This window comes from Amphiprion ocellaris, chromosome 8, assembly GCF_022539595.1.
Source record: "Amphiprion ocellaris isolate individual 3 ecotype Okinawa chromosome 8, ASM2253959v1, whole genome shotgun sequence".
NCBI classification, from domain to species: domain Eukaryota; kingdom Metazoa; phylum Chordata; class Actinopteri; family Pomacentridae; genus Amphiprion; species Amphiprion ocellaris.
Genome location: NC_072773.1, coordinates 36,972,704 through 36,989,743, shown reverse-complemented (window position 1 = coordinate 36,989,743; position 17,040 = coordinate 36,972,704). Strand labels below are relative to the sequence as shown.

The window sequence follows — 17,040 nt, the reverse complement described above, 5'->3', positions numbered from 1 at the left end:
TTATGATCAATATGAGAAAAAAACAATGTTCACAGTAACGTTCCCTTTATGATCACAGTTTACTGCTTTATTAAGACACAAATGATTCAAACAGCCTCTGCACTGGACTGCATTATCATGTAAACAATAATTATATAAGACACTCTATGGTGCAGAGCTTCATGACACATAATCATAGTTCATTCCAGCATCTTTCCATTACAGCTGATGACATAAATCTGATTTCATTCCGACTTTCAGTTAAAAATCTCAACATCAATTAGTCCTGTAAAGCATGGACAGTAATTAACACTGAAATAAGAACAACACTAACGCTACTATTAGACTTTAAAACTTCATGATGTCATCTGATTCGTAGATCACATATTAAAAAACATCTTTGTAAATATTCACAGTATATATTAAAAACTTCATAAGACTAACACTGAAGATTTGTTTTTAGTGTAGTTTAGTTTTTAGTGTGCAGAAACATTCATGTATTTTAACACTATTAGAATGATTTGATGTTCTGAGACACAGTATTACTGTTTCTATAGAGACTATATGGCTCATTAAAAAGGAAACTCAAAGCTGTGAGTCGTAAAATCTGAACATTTCAAACGAGATTGTTCCTTTGGCTGATTGAAAACCTTCAAAATTATATCCAGAAAAATACTTAGAGTGCCTAAAAAATCCCTTTGGAAGACCCTCTTTTACTGGTTTTCGGCACTGAATGCTGTTTAGTTTATCAGACACTTTGATCCAAAGCGATGTACATCTGAGATCCAGCACCAGGCAGGGAGGCGAGGCAACACTGAGGACTTTGCCGGAGGGAACCACCAAACTCCCACGCCAAAGTCAGGGTGTTAGTCACTGAGCTAACCAGCTGCACAAAAATTAATTTCCACAAAAATTAAAAATAAGTGATTGCACAAGTATTCACCTGAGTCAGCACATGTCAACTTACTGAAATAGATCATCTGAAATCAGTTAATGCATTTAACAAGTTTAGTCAGTGGTGATTCAGCTCTCCTGGATATAAATACACAATGAAGACAAAAGAAAGCTCCACACAACTCTGTGAGAAGGTTGTTGAAAAGCGTGAGTCAGGAGATGGACAGTTAAACCATCATTAAGACATGAAAGGAATCTGGCACGTTTAAATCTGCCTGGAGCAGGACGTCCTCAAAAACCAGGTTACTGAGCAAGAAAGAGATTAGTGAGGGAGGCCACCAAGAGTCCTATGACTCCTCTGTAGGAGTTAGAAGCTTCAGCAGCTGAGATGGGAGACACTGTGCATACACAAGGTGTTGCTCAAATTCTTCATCCATCTAAACTTTATGCGAGAACAGCAATGAGAAAGCCACTTAAGAAGTTTCTTTGGTCTGATGAGACAAAAACTGAGCTAGATGCTATGCTAGACACCAAACACTGCACATCATCATAAACACACAATTCCCCCCATGAAGCACGGTGAAGGCAGCATCATGATGTGAAGCACGGTGGAGGCAGCATCATGATGTGAAGCACGGTGGAGGCAGCATCATGATGTGAAGCACGGTGGAGGCAGCATCATGATGTGAAGCACGGTGGTGGCAGCATCATGATGTGAAGCACGGTGGAGGCAGCATCATGATGTGAAGCACGGTGGAGGCAGCATCATGATGTGAAGCACGGTGGAGGCAGCATCATGATGTGAAGCACGGTGGTGGCAGCATCATGATGTGAAGCACGGTGGTGGCAGCATCATGATGTGAAGCACGGTGGTGGCAGCATCATGATGTGAAGCACGGTGGTGGCAGCATCATGATGTGAAGCACGGTGGTGGCAGCATCATGATGTGAAGCACGGTGGTGGCAGCATCATGATGTGAAGCACGGTGGTGGCAGCATCATGACGTGAAGCACGGTGGTGGCAGCATCATGACGTGAAGCACGGTGGTGGCAGCATCATGACGTGAAGCACGGTGGTGGCAGCATCATGACGTGAAGCACGGTGGTGGCAGCATCATGACGTGAAGCACGGTGGTGGCAGCATCATGACGTGAAGCACGGTGGAGGCAGCATCATGACGTGAAGCACGGTGGTGGCAGCATCATGACGTGAAGCACGGTGGAGGCAGCATCATGACGTGAAGCACGGTGGAGGCAGCATCATGACGTGAAGCACGGTGGTGGCAGCATCATGACGTGAAGCACGGTGGTGGCAGCATCATGACGTGAAGCACGGTGGAGGCAGCATCATGACGTGAAGCACGGTGGTGGCAGCATCATGACGTGAAGCACGGTGGAGGCAGCATCATGACGTGAAGCACGGTGGTGGCAGCATCATGACGTGAAGCACGGTGGTGGCAGCATCATGATGTGAAGCACGGTGGTGGCAGCATCATGATGTGAAGCACGGTGGTGGCAGCATCATGATGTGAAGCACGGTGGTGGCAGCATCATGATGTGAAGCATGGTGGTGGCAGCATCATGATATGAAGCATGATGGTGGCAGCATCATGATGTGAAGCATGGTGGTGGCAGTATCATGATGTGAAGCACGGTGGTGGCAGCATCATGATGTGAAGCACGGTGGTGGCATCATGCATGCATTTCAAGTACGGTGAGAGGATTGGAAACCATGTTATCCAGCGGTAAAATTACCAAACCATCGTTCCATTCATTGTGCTACCGATCAGCTCGACAAACATTCCGCTTCATCCATATGAAGTTCTACCTACATTATTCTAGTGGAGATGCAATTATATTAATTCATACAATTATTTATTGCAGCTTTGCAATGTCATTGAGGTATAATGTGACTTTTCCATTTATACACTGGGATTATTTAATTTAATGTAAATATTTGCACCAAGTTGCACTTTTATTTTATTTCAAACATTTGAATGGTGCAGCTGGGTCTGTTGTGTTTACAAATGCTGTTAAAAGCGATGTGAGCTTTAAGTTTTAATAAAGCCACAGCAGTTACACATAACTTCAGTTGTCACATATTTTCCTTCTTTCTTTAGGGGACCAGAACAGTTGTTGTACAGTGAATGTGGTGTTTTTAGATGTCAGTATCAAGCAAATTACATCCATGTATTATTAACAACTTTTAGAGTGACAAAAAGAATCAGATCGGATCGGTATTGGCCGATCCTCAAGGCTGTGGTATCGGATGTGAGAAAGTGGTATCGAGCCATCCCTAGTAGCAGCAAAGAGGCTACTTTCCAGGGAAAACCGCCTCAAGAGTTCTTTGTGCTCAGTGGCTGTTCTGTCTCTGTCTTAAATCTATTCACAACATAAATCTGCTGTGTGGCTCGTTCAACATGAGGCTAAATCATGTAACTGAAGGTTAAAAGTGAATTTAAGTCGAGCCTTACGGATCTTATGTGGCTGATATGAACTGTGTGTAACAAACCTGAGCAAACAATGGTTTCTATCAAACTGCTGAAGGTGCAAGACTTCAGGAAGGAAGAGGAAGGTTACCGTGGTAACAGCTGAGAGTGTTTGGGTCTCTGCAGGTTTCAGCGAGGATCGTAACCCTGCAGCTACGACCCACATGATCTGATATAATCTGTAAAGGCCGACAAGAAATGCTGCTGAGATGCAGTTGGGTTCAAAAAATATTTTTCTGCTTGCAAGAAAAAGAAAAACACTTTTTTATACGAGCTGTTATAGAATTTTCCATTGTCAGACTAGAGACGTGTTTAGAAGGTGAACCTGGCTGTGGTTTAAACCCTCGTGTTGACCCAGTTTAAAGTTTGAAAATGTGGGGAAAATATATATTTTCACTGTGAAACTTCTGATGTCTGCATTTTCAACATTTCTGGGAAATTTTTGAACATTTTTTGGTGGAAAAAAAAGAAATTTTAAAAATGTTTCTTTAAGAATATTCACAAAAAAATCAAACAAAATCCAGCAAAATTTGCTGGATTTTGGTAGATTTTTTTTGTGAATATTCTTAAAGAAAATATTAGAAGTTTTACTGATATATATGGAACCACTAGATATTTTTAGGATTTTTTGGGAAGATTGTTTTTTTTTTAAATCAAACTTCTAAGGGAAACTTTTAAGGAATTATTGGAATTTTCTTCCTGAAGGTTTTGCAAATTTTCAGAAATTGGGGGATTTTTTTTTTCTGATTTTTTGGGATTTTTTTCAGACAAGGAAACAATGTTTTTTGGTGCCTGTAAATGAAGACAGCAGGAGGGTTAATGGAGCGTGGTGTTCTGGAAGCGTTCTGTAAACTGTATTAGATTTAATGGACTTATTAGTGTCAGACCATTTAAAGGCTTAACATTCTCTGTATGCTTGTGCTGTAGTGGAGTTTCTAGGGTGTGTGACTTCAGAGTGTTTACAGAAACATGCTGTAGTTGGTAAATTGCTTATACCGAACTAGGTAATGCGCCGCATTTTCCATTACATCACAGTAAGGTTATGCACTCACAGCTGACATAAATAAACGCCTAAATTTACGACAATGACAGGAAAAGTTTTGCTGTGAAGCTCTACTGAGTGAAATCAAGTGTTGTGTTCAGTATATTTGTTCCCACACCTGTTGCTCCTCTGACAGAACCTCATCAGAATCCACCATGAGGTTCTGATGTTTGAAGTAGTGAAAGTTGAATGTAAACCGACCGTTCACGGCCTTCAAGAATCTGTACCAAAACTAAACACAGAAAGTTCCTGCCTGCTGCCTCAGAGGTGGTTGTGAACTGTTTCTACCCCTACATACCCTTCACTCCTCATCCCAGCGCTGCCAGCTCTTCTTCCTGGTCTTTGTTCATCTCTGCGTGTTGAGTGTTGGAGGCTGGTAGACGGGAACAGCACAGTCAGCGAGGGCAGGGCGACCTCTGATGATATCAGCGGCCTTCTCTGCTATCATGATGGTCGGGGCGTTCAGGTTTCCACTGACGATGCTGGGCATGATGGAGGCGTCGGCCACTCGCAGCCCATCCAGACCCAGAACGCGAGTGTTCGAGTCAACGACCGCCATCGGGTCGGACGGTGAGCCCATCTTACAGGTGCAGGATGGGTGGTAGGCGCTGTCGGCCTTCTGGCGGACAAAAGCATCGATGTCGGCATCGGACTGAACCTGAGGACCGGGCTGGACTTCAGGGCCACGGAACGGGTCGAAGGCCTTCTGGGCGAAAATCTCTCTGGAGAGTTTGACGCTCTCCCTGAACTCCCACACATCGATGTCTGAAAGGAAGAGAGGCAGTGAACACCAGGAAGGGCCTTCATAGAATCCTGCTACCTAGAGTTCTACAACATCATCCACACTGTTGAGACACAAGTTAATTCTACAATTCTACAGTTTCATTTAGCAGATGGTTTTATCCAAGAATAGATCCAACACAAGAAAGGATCCAGTCAGGAGAAAACAACCTGGATAAGATCCATAAAACAAGTTCTAGAGTCATAATAGGACTGTGGTGTCTACAGGCAGAGCAGACGGAAGAGGATTTTGTTTTTCATTTGCTGTCTGTCAAGTGTAAAGGTGTTCAGTGAAGAGCTGGTTTTAGTCTTTTCTTAAAGACTGAGAGACTCTGCAGATGGAACAGAGTTTGGTAACTCATTCCTCCACCGGGGATCCACATAGGAGAAGAGTCCAGCTCTGGACCGGCCCTGTTCTGGAGGTTGGATCAGGAGTCTTCTGTTACAGCGTAGTGAGATGGAGGGAGTGTAGACCTGAATGAGTGAGTTCAGGTAGGAGGAGTTGTTTTCATTCTAGTTCTGAATGAAAGTGTCAGAGTTTTGGATTTTATGCAGCAGCTGGAAGCCAGTGAAGCGATCTGAACAGCGGGGTGACATGAGCTGTTTTTGGTTGGTTGAAAACCAGACGTTTTGCTGCGTTCTCGATCATCTGCAGAGGTTTGACTGTGCATGAAGGGAGGTCTCCAGTAAGGAGCTGCAGTAGTCAATCCGTGATATTACAAGAACCTGCATGTTCAGACAGGAAGGGTCTGATCTTCCTGATGTTCTACAGGACGAATCGTCACGACCGAGCAGCAGAGGTCACATGAGCCTTGAAGGTTAGTTGGTCATCCATCATGGCACCCAAGTTTGTTAATGCACAGAGATGTGATTACCTACTGAGAGTTGCTGTAATAAAGTCAGTAAACTACAATCATCCACTTAGATGTGGGCTTAGACCTCCAAAGAACAGAACTAATACCCAGATTGTGCTGTTGTGGTTGAATCTTACCAGTGGAGAGATAGTTTGGTTGGAGAATTGGGTGATCCAGAGGGTTGGCGCTCTTAAGCTTCATCCAGCCAATACTGGTGCTTCTCATTGGTCCGACATGAACCTACAACAGCAAAAGATCATTAAATCCACTGTAAACCCATCTACCAGTAGTTTAACAAGCCAACAAAAGAAGCAGCAAGTCTCATTTCTGAATGGTGCTCAGACTCACAACCATCTGTACAGGAGAGACGATTCCTTAAGGAACCACATTGATAAAGACTGAGCTCACAAAAGGTTTCAGCAGCATCAATAATCCAAATCAAATGAGCATCTTTCTCCTGGCAGCTGCATGAAACACACCTTTGTTGCTCATGTGTTAAATCATGGACTAATTCTGGAAAATGAACTCTTGATCAAACCTCAATTTACGACTTCCACATTATTTATCTGACTACATCTCTAAAACCCACAGCAATTACTGTTTACGCTCCAATGATTTATACTTATTAAATGTGCCAAAGGTTCACTCTGAATCAGGGAAACACTGTTTTAAGTTCTCTGCACCTGCTGCCTGGAACTCACTGCAGAACACACTGAATCTGAAGGAACTCGTCACCATTGGAACTTTTAAAAACCGCATGAAAGGTTCTGCAGCAGCTACTTATCACACTTATTGTTTTAATGTGAATTCTTAATCCTGTGCTTTAATCTAGCATGCATTTTATTCACTCTGTTAAGTGAGTTGGTGCTGTCTGTTCCTCAGGCTGCTGTCTTGGCTTCCCTTGAAAAAGAGCTCATTGTATCTCAATGGACCGACCGTTAACCCTCCTGTTGTCCTCATTTACGGCACCAAAAAATATTGTTTCCTTGTCTGAAAAAAAATCCAAAAATTCAGCAAGAATATTTCCCAAATTTCTGAAAATTTGCAAAACCTTCAGGAAAAAAATTCCAATAGTTCCTTAAAAGTTTCCCTTAAAAGTTTTATTTAAAAAAAAAAAAAAAAAATTCCCCCAAATTTGGCAAGAAAATTCTTGTAAATATTTTCAAAAATGAATAAAAATCTTCCAAAAAATCCTAAAAATATCTAAAGTGATTCCATATATATCAGTAAAACTTCTAATATTTTCTTTAAGAATATTCACATAAAAATCAACCAAAATCCAGTGAAATTCTCTGGATTTTGTTTGATTTTTATGTGAATGTTCTTAAGAAACATTTTTAACATTTCTTTCTTTCCACCAAAAAATGTTGAAAAATTTCCCGAAAATGTTGAAAATGTGGACATCAGAAGTTTCACTGTGAAAATATGTATTTTTTCCACATTTTCAAACTTTAAAACGGGTTAATTTGACCTGGATGACATGAGGGTTAAGTCATTTTACAATATGATAACACTTGGTATTTATGGAGCCAATTAACACGTACAACTTAATGATTATTTACTCACGTGTGAAACTTTTTATTACACTATTGACAATTCAGGTATCAAAAAGATTAGCTGGGAGATATAAAGTGTGCTCCTATAATGTGAGGTCTGTTGCAGCACTTCAGTAAAAGACCTAAACACTGCATGTACAGCTCTCTGGCAAACAGGCAGTAAAGGAGGATAACAGACCAACAGGCGGTAGTTTACTCGGAACTTTCCCCTGCTTCATTTGTTGTCTGAGATAACTGATTTCCATGGAATGGTACACATGGCTCTGTAAAAACTTCCTTGTGCATTACGTGAGGGTCTTATCAAGCCTTCTTGGAATAATAGTGGAGTTGTTTCTAAGTGTACAGGAGGTGTGGAATTTCACTGGTAAGCAAATAGAACACAGCTAGACTTCAGTGCAATAAAATGACAATCTTCAACCCACACAAAAAGCAGGCAGTGTTTCCTAAACAGAAGCCTCACCTGATACGCCTCTATCTTGGAAGCAACTCGTCCGTGGTCGATGACTTGTGAGGGCAGGAAGTGAAACTGGATATCAGGGTGTAGGACATGGGGTCGACTGCGGATAAACCCTCCACTCTCCAGGTGGGCTGTTGCTCCATAACCTATGCAGTCATTCTTATGGTTAGATGATGTAACACAGTGGTAATGAGTGTCTCTGAAGGTCTTTATCAGGAGACTGCAGCACATACATAATGCTCTCATTACTCCTCTGTTACTGAGGGAACAAACGCTCCGTTTTGTTTGTTTTTCTTTATATTCCAGATTTCCCGATCAAGTATTTTTGTCTCCAATCTGTTACCATTTTTTTTTTTTTATAATACACACTTCAAGCACATTACAGTTACTAACATCACTCCAGTGTATATGCTTCACAACCAAAAAGTTCTGTAATGGAATAAGGAAAGAAATGCATTTCTGCATCCAAGCTAAACTTCCATAGGTGGTCACAAACTTTGTTGTACAGCTGTCGTAGGGCTCCGTCTGAAATGGAATCTTCTTTAAAATATTCCTATATATGCTGCTGCAACATCAGCTGTGATTTACAGTTTCACATTCAACATGTCTCACATCCACAGAATAACTGAGCGTGATGATTAGATTGTGGAAGCTGTAAATATTTGAAGCTTGTGCATGTGTGGGTGACTCTGGCTACCTGTGAACATGGTGAGCCACTCGAGGCCAATCTTGACCATGTGGAAGGGTTTCTGGGCTTTGTACAGGGTGATAGGCTGAGTGCACTGCTGCTGGACGTACAGCTCCAAATGATCCTGCAGGTTACTACCAACACCTGAGAAACACCAGGAAGAAGGAAGAGAGGCATTAACAGCAGCTAATATAACACACTGCACTCCAGAACCGGGCTGATAGCAAACATGGAGCATACTGTAGAATTGTAGAACTAGAATCAGGACTCAAATATTCTCTTCGTTGGGTAACAGTTTAACCCTTGTGTCGTCCTGTGGGTCAAAATTGACCCGTTTTAAAGTTTGAAAATGTGGAAAAAATATGTATTTTCACAGTGAATCTTCTGATGTCCACATTGTCAACATTTCTGGGAAATCTCTGAACATTTTTTGGTGGAAAACAAGAAATGTTAAAAATGTTTCTTAAGAACATTCACAAAAAAATCAACCAAAATACAGTGAAATTCACTGGATTTTGGTTGCTTTTGATGTGAATGTTCTTAAAGAAAATATTAGAAGTTTTACTGATATATATGGAATCGCTTTAGATATTTTTAGGATTTTTTGGAAGATTTTTACTCATTTTTTGAAAATATTTACAAGAATTTTCTTGCCAAATTTAGGGGATTTTTTAAAATGAAACTTTTAAGGGAAACTTTTAAGGAATTATTGGAATTTATCTGGACATTCACCTGGTAAATGCTGAGTCACGGGGATGCCGAGTCCTTTCAGGTCGTCTGCGTTTCCAACCCCAGACAGCATGAGGAGCTGAGGGGAGTTGATGGCGCCTCCACTCAGAATCACCTCCTTTTCTGCAAACGCCTGAACAGAGAACAAAAAAATGAATCTGTGAATGACTGAAAAAGCCACATTCAAGAAGTAAAATGAGTAAATATGTTATAAAAACTGAATGAAGCCAAAAGTCAATGTTTTCATTCATTACTGTGTTTATTATTCATCCCATTTACCCTCTTCTTTTGTCCGTTCTGTGTATATTCCACCCCGACAGCACGGCTGCCGTCAAACAGGATCTTGGTGGTCAGGCAGTGGACCTCCGTCTTCAGGTTGGGCCGAGGCAGGGCCGGTCTCAGGTAGGCGCTGGCGGTGCTCCACCTCTTACCTGAACAGGTGTGGGCAGAGAGACGTAGATAATAAAATAAAAGAAAGTAAAACCCTGTTATTTCTTCAGCCTCTGAGTTTCAAATCCACTAACGGAGACTAAACTGACTTGTGTGTAAGATGAAGCCTTTATAACGCATGGAGCCGAACATTTAGGGCAAGGGTGTCCAACATGCGGCCCGCAGGCCAAAAGCGGTCCTCCAGAGGGTCCAATCCGGCCCTCAAAGTGGAAAAATTCCAGAGAAGACATTAACTGCAGATTGTAAATTAGTAAAACTAGAAATTTTAAATAATTCCTAGACCATGACAAGTTGTTTGGATCATAAAGTAAAATACTAGATTGTTCATTGTTCTTTAGTCGTTTTGTGTCTCATTTTTGGAATATTTTGTCTTGTTTTTGTTGTTTTGTTTTTTTTTCTGTCTGACGTTTGTCATTTGTGTCATGTGTTTGTTGTTTTGTGTTTCTTTTTTGTCTCGCTTGTGTTTTTTGTCTCATTTTTGTCATTTTGTGTTTTGCTTTGTTCGTTGTTTTGTGGATCCTTTTTCTCGTTTTGTTTCACGCTTCTGTAATTTTTTTGTCTCATTTGTGTTGTTTGTCTCATGTTTTGTGGTTTTGTGTCTCATTTTTGGAATATTTTGTTTTTGTTTTTTGTCTGACTTTTATCGTTTTGTTTCTGGTTTTTGTCATTTTGTGTTTTTTTTTGTCTCGCTTGTGTTGTTGGTCTACTTCTTTGTCATTTTGTTTCTCGCTTTTGCCATTTTTTGTCCTGTTTGTGTCATTTGTATAATTTTTTTGTCTCATTTTTGTAAGTTGTCCATTTTTTTGTTGCTTTGTAACTTTTTTGTTAAATTTGTAGTCTCTTTTTTGTTTTGTTTCAGGTTGTTTGTCTAATTTTTTGTCATTTTGTGTCTCATTTTTGTCATTTTGTGTTTTTTTGTCTCATTTTTGTTGTTTGCCCATTTATTTTTTTGCCGCTGTGTAACTTTTTTTCAAATGTTTGGTCTCTTTTTTGTTTTGTTTCGAGTCGTTTCTCTAATTTTTTGTCACTTTTTTCTCATTTTTGTTGTTTTATGTCTTGTTTCTGTAATATTTTGTGTTGTTTTTGTTGGAGTTTTTTTGTCTTTGTCTGACTTTTGTCATTTTGATCATACAGTAAAATACTACATTGTTCAGTTCCAGATAGTTGTGATTATAATCAGGAGTTGTGGTTATTTCTAGGTTATTCTGCTGTGGTTTTACTGGTCTGGTCCACTGGTGATCAGACTGGTCTGAATGTGGAACCTAGACTAAGATGAGTTTGACTCCCTGGTTTAGGGGTTTAGAAGTAACTGATACACAAAACAGAATCATCATATTGTATATTTCAAGGGCTCTGACGCACAAACACGAGCAGATAATTGGTATCTAAAGCCACCTTTGTCTTTGGTCTGGTCCTCTGCCAGGAGACGAAGATCAGTTTCGCTTGAAAACACTTGTGGTTGTGTGCTGAGTGCGTAGGATGGCAGTCCTGCTGAAGGGCGTCTAATGAGTTTTGATGGATTTGGCTGAGCTCTCGTAATGCTCCTACATGCCTCTGCATTCACCTCACTGCTTCCGTAAACAGTGAAGCATCAATAAGTCACTGAAGCACAACCACATATGGTTGTGCTTCAAGTATGCTCTGGGTCACGGCTTGTTCTTTTTTTTCTCAACATTTTCTTCTTTCCATCATTCTGATAGAGGCAGTTGTAGCTGTTTGTGACAACTCCAACCTGCTCTTTCTGTTTTTGAGGGTTTTTTCTATTTTTGTGGCTCTCGTAGGGTTTTCACCTTGTGTTGAACTCTCTAAAGTTATGCCCGATGGTTGAAAAGGAAACGTACGCCTGTGACTTTCTGTGCAGTCAGAAAGGGGTTTTTCTTATCAAACAATGTTCTGGTCTTGCACAAACTTCTTTCTATCAGGCAGTTTTCACCCTTGCTTTATTATTATTTTGATTGAACTGTTGATTTTGGCAACCCTACACACTGGCAGGTAGTTTGCTTTTCAACATGATCAATCATCTCTTGACTAACTTAAACATGTTGTGACTGACACGTCACTCAAACGGCAGCTATTAAATAAACTCTGAGGCACTTGATCTCTGAGTATTAACACTCAAACAAACAAGAAAGGTTCTCAAGAAATTTTGCGTAACCAGCAGGTGTCCAATTACTTCTGCACAGTGGCATATTGGGTAAAAAAAAAAAAAAAAAAGTTTAATACTAATATATACCAAGTCAACGCTGGAACCTGGTACTTTAAATTAGCATCCATTATTTTGTGTAAAATTTATACGCTGATTAACAAACTGGTCTGGATTGTAATTATACAGATAGTAGCTTGTTGAACCTTTAAAAATGGTCATGTCCATCCAGCCCAGGCCTTCCTGTTGGTATCCATTCATGTCGTCAGTGAAAGGATATCCTGCCTGCTGTCCCGCCTCAATAAAAGCCCTGTGAAGAGGATGGTTGGTCTTTCCTCTGGACACGTGGAGAGGTCCACTGCCGCCCCTGTACCTGAAGCACAGAGAAAAAAAACAAAGTTAACAGTTCAGGAAGCTGTAGTCTGTCTGCAGAAATCATGTAAGTAAGATATTAAACCAGGGGTGTCAAATTCACTCTAGTCCAGGTTCCACATTCAGTCCAGTCTGATCTCCAGTGGACCGGACCAGTAAAACCACAGCATAATAACCTATAAATAAACCCTAGCATTCCAATAGGGTCTTCGCACCGTTGGTGCTCGGACCCTAATAACCACAACTCCTAATTATAATCACAGCTATCTGGAACTGAACAATCTAGTATTTTACTTTATGATCAAAATGACAAAAGTCAGACAAAGACAAAAACAGCACAAAATATTACAGAAACGAGACACAAAACGACGAACGAGAAAAAAATGACAAAATATGAGACAAAGGACTCGAAACAAAAAAAGTTAAAAAGTGACAAAAAATTGACAAATGACAAAAATGAGACAAAAAAATATATACAAATGCAACAAATGGGACAAAAAAAAATAACAAAAGCAAGAAGCAAAATGACAAAAAAGTAGACAACCAACACAAGCGAGACAAAAAAAACACAAAACTAGAAAAATCCTTACCAGCTGCTGTCTTTTTCTAACAACCGCTGTGAATTTGTAGCCAAAAGTCATTTAAAAAGACGTGTTTTTTTTTAACTTTCCTGGCAGCAGTCGTCCAATCAGAGCTCATGAATAATTATTGATCATAGATTTTTGGCAAAAGTTAAACAACATTCTATTTATTTTGTGAAATCTTTATATCTCTAAAATCTAAAATAATTTTCCAGCGTCTAACATAAACATCTGACACATAAGAACAACAAAACCTGTCCTCAAAATGACAGACGTGAACTTTCTGACGCTGTTTGTGCTGCACATTCATAGTTTTCCAGTTGGCTGTGTGTAAAAAGCCTTTCACAACAACAGAGGAAAACAAATACATCACTTCTGTTTGTGGAATCTGTTTTCCAGAAAGTCAAATCTGACCCAAAACCACTAAAGCCAACTAGAACGCGTCTCCGTTCTTTGTGTGGTTTCCAAGCATTGAAACTGGATTGGTGTCGCACAGCGTTTACCGGCAATGATCACGTTCCTGAGTCTGCATGATGTTTGCTGTGATACTGAACATTAATCAGGAATGTTTTCCAGTCACCCAGGATGTATTGCGAAACCTGGAGAGTCTGTGAAGGTGAGATGCCACCCGAGGTAAATGAGGCTATAATTAAATCGCTGCCTTCAGGTATTCTCATCAAATACCTGTTCTCTCCCAGCTCGTGACTCTGAGCCTTCCTGAAGTACGGCAGGCAGTGATCGTAATCCCAGCCCTCGGCGCCCTCTCTCTGCCAGCGGTTGTAGTCTTCGGCGTGGCCTCGGATGTAGACCATGGCGTTGAGGGAGGAGGAGCCTCCCCAGACGCGACCCCTCGGCCAGTACATGACCCGGTTATCCATGTGGGCCTGAGGCAGAATGTGGTAGTACCAGTTATACCTGGGGAGAAATGGAAACAGAGACGGCATGACGGCAAAAACTGGACGGATATCCATCAGACAGCAGCTCAATGATAGGTTATTATAGTGCAGGGGTGTCCAACATGAGGCCCGTGGGCCAAAAGCGGTCCTCCAGAGGGTCCAATCCAGTGGAACAATTCCAGAGAAGACATTAACTGCAGATTGTAAATTAGTAAAACTATAAATTTAAAATCATTTCCAGACCATGACAAGTTGTTTGGATCAGAAAGTAAAATGCTAGATTGTTCATTGGTCTTTTGTCATTTTGTGTCTCATTTTTGGAATATTTTGTCTTGTTTTTGTTGTTTGTTGTCTTTTTTTGTCTGACTTTTGTTTGTCTCATGTTTTTGTTGTTTTGTTTCTCCTTTTTGTCATTTTGTGTTTCCTGTTTGTCTCGCTTGTGTTTTTTGTCTTATTTTAGTCATTTTGTGTTTCAGTTTATTCGTTGTTTTGAACATGAAGTAAAATAGTAGATTGTTCATTGTTCTTTTGTCATTTTGTGTCTTATTTATGTAGTATTTTGTATTTTGTCGTTTTGTGTTTCCTTTTTGTCTCGCTTGTGTCTACTTTTTTGTCGTTTTGTTTCTGGCTTTTGTCATTTTTTGTCCTGTTTGTGTCATTTGTATAATTTGTCTCATTTTTGTCGATTGTCCATTTTTTTGCCGATTTGTAACTTTTTTCTAATTTTTTTCTCTTTTTTTGTTTTGTTTCGAATTGTTTGTCTCATATTTTGTCAGGTTTTTTTTCTTTTGTTATTTTGTGTCTAGTTTCTGTAATATTTTGTGTTGTTTTTGGTGGGGGTTTTTTTGTTTTTTTTTATCTTTGACTGATTTTTGTCATTTTGACCTTAAAGTAAAATACTAGATTGCTCAGTTCCAGTAATTATAATTAGGAGTTGTGGTTATTTATAGGTTATTCTGCTGTGGTTTTACTGGTCTGGTCCAGTGGAGATCAGACTGGGCTGAATGTGGAACCAGAACTAAAATGAGTTTGACACCCCTGGTTTATACAGTAAGTCTATTCTTGATTTATTGCAAGAGTCTGAAACATCTAATCATGGACGTAATACTTGACTTTTTATGAATTTTTTTAGCTCTTTAATAATTCTTCCTCTTTTGCAGTGGCTGAGCTGATTTTCTCACGTAATAATTAGAAAAACTGAGCAAACAGGATGATGGTTAGCGTTTTACAGCTGATCTCGCGAATATCGGTGCGTTGATAACAGTCAAAGCAAGCCAAAATGTTACGTGGCTTTTACACTTTTAGACGAGCAAGTTTTGTTTTCATGCATCTGCACCATCTGAAGAGAGATAACGTAGTGACTGTACTTGTCATCACAGAGGTTGTAGGTCAGAGCGGCTGGCATGTGGATCTTCCAGGACAGGCGAGAGCTGCCCAGCCACATGTCTTTAGGTCCGGCCTCCAGCAGCAGTACGGACTCATGGGCATCCTCGGTGAGGCGGTTGGAAAGGACGCATCCCGCCGACCCGGCCCCGATAATAACGTAGCTGTAGGACGGAGTTTTCTGACTGGCTGCAGGGGACGAGGCGGTGAAGCATCTGTAGTGGTTTGAAAACGCCCATCTGGTCTTTCTTGTCTTGGGGACAGAGTGACAATCTGGCAAACAGGTAAAGAAGCACCTGCTGTCCCTCATTAATCTCCCCCGAGTCCCCGTCACGACTCTCCGGGCTCCCGTTTGGCCCAACGTAGCCAAAGACAACATCCTGGGAAGGACTTCCTTATTCACTGGAAATCACAAAAACACACATTCAAAGATCTGGAAAAGAAATCGTCACATGTAGCTGAATAAATCCACAATTAATTCACTATTTAATACCATTTAATATGCTTTGCTGGCATGAATATCATATTAACAATACTGCCAAAGCATCAAGAATGGTGTAATAATAAACTACAAAAAAATGACCAAAGGCAATTTATTAAGTACAATGAAATATCTCATTTTTTTGTTGTGTTATGTCTCATTTTTGTAATGTCTTGTTTTTGTTGTTTTTATTTTTTGTGGTTTTGATCCTCCAGTAAATCCTCTATATGGTTCAGCTCCAGATGACTAAATGTTGTGTTCCTTTGTAGACACTCTGTGATCTGAAAGTTGTAATGTGGAAATGATAAAATGAGGCTGAATGCTGCTGAAATTGAACTTATTTTTCTTAACAAATTTCAGGTTGTTCATGTTGTTTTATAAAAAGATGCATTTTTTTGCACTAAAACAAAGGAACCATCAGGAGTTGTGGTTATTTATAGGTTATTATGCTGTGGTTTTACTGGTCCACTGGAGATCAGATTGGACTGAAGGTGGAACCTGGACTAAGATGAGTTTGACTCTCCTGTAATTCAGGTTAATTCTGTATAAAAGGCTGTAATTATTAATAACGACGGTCTTGTAAAAACTTGCTCTGCAGCAGACAGGGAGTGTTATCTAGGTCAAACTGACATATCAGTAAACTGACTGCTCATATCAGCTTTTTAGTATTCAACTGAATTCTGCGGTCAGATAATATTTTCCTAACAAATGACCAGGGTGACATTAGGATAGCACTAGCATTTAAGCTACTTTTAAGCCCTTTTTCCACGTAATGTTTACGATTAAAGACCAAATTTCGCAACTTCTCAGCAAACAGTCTATATGGTATACGGTCCTGCTACATTTATTTGACATTTCTGCTTGATAGAAATGTTTTTAAAGCTCTAAAACACCACTTGGAGGGATTAGGCTAACTTGTTTTGGGGGACTTTAACCCAGTCGTTGGTTTAGATTGAAAAGCTAACTACTTGTTAGCTAGTTCCGAAGTCGTTTAGACTTCACGGAGAACATTGAAATCATTGAATGAACCTTCAGACATTACTTTGAAAACAACCCGAGGTGGTGTCGGAGAAGACAACGAGCAGAAAAAACGCCGTTAAATGTTGAAACAAGCAGCGGACCTTACCGTGTTTCTGAACTGAAATTGGAGACCCGAGCCAACCCGAACCAACCCGAAGGAACCCGAAACGAGGAGCCGGACAGTGGGCGGGGGCTTAGCGAGCCGCGCTTCGGCCATACAGTCTATAGCTTCGGCTAAGAAGCGCTTC

General features: G+C 40.4%; 1 protein-coding gene across 2 annotated transcripts; it reads right to left on the bottom strand.

The window, feature by feature from the left end:
• Positions 1 to 40: 40 nt before the first annotated feature.
• chdh (choline dehydrogenase) lies at positions 41 to 17,035 on the bottom strand. Of its 2 annotated transcripts, XM_055012966.1 has the most exons (11): positions 16,899 to 17,035; positions 15,276 to 15,693; positions 13,697 to 13,927; positions 12,266 to 12,432; positions 9,746 to 9,897; positions 9,470 to 9,599; positions 8,747 to 8,881; positions 8,053 to 8,195; positions 6,174 to 6,276; positions 4,701 to 5,167; positions 41 to 865 (listed from the first exon to the last, which is right to left on the bottom strand). In XM_055012966.1, the coding sequence occupies exons 2-10, from the start codon at positions 15,668 to 15,670 to the stop codon at positions 4,749 to 4,751; spliced, it is 1,875 nt and encodes a 624-aa protein (XP_054868941.1). In that variant the 5' UTR covers positions 15,671 to 15,693; positions 16,899 to 17,035; the 3' UTR covers positions 41 to 865; positions 4,701 to 4,748. The 2 variants fall into 2 exon arrangements, with proteins under 2 accessions (XP_054868941.1, XP_023149334.1); XM_023293566.3 differs by lacking the exon at positions 41 to 865 and having other exon boundaries at positions 3,998 to 5,167.
• Positions 17,036 to 17,040: the final 5 nt, after the last annotated feature.

What these genes read in the sequence shown, in the direction of transcription:
- chdh (XM_055012966.1), bottom strand. Translation starts at nt 15,670, where the DNA reads ATGTTGTCTTTGGCTACGTTGGGCCAAACGGGAGCCCGGAGAGTCGTG. An exon ending in CACGAGCTGGGAGAGAACAG is followed by an intron (nt 12,433 to 13,696) that starts GTATTTGATGAG and finishes TCTGTGCTTCAG; the next exon opens with GTACAGGGGCGGCAGTGGAC. An exon ending in CGTGACTCAGCATTTACCAG is followed by an intron (nt 8,882 to 9,469) that starts GTGAATGTCCAG and finishes GGTGTTTCTCAG; the next exon opens with GTGTTGGTAGTAACCTGCAG.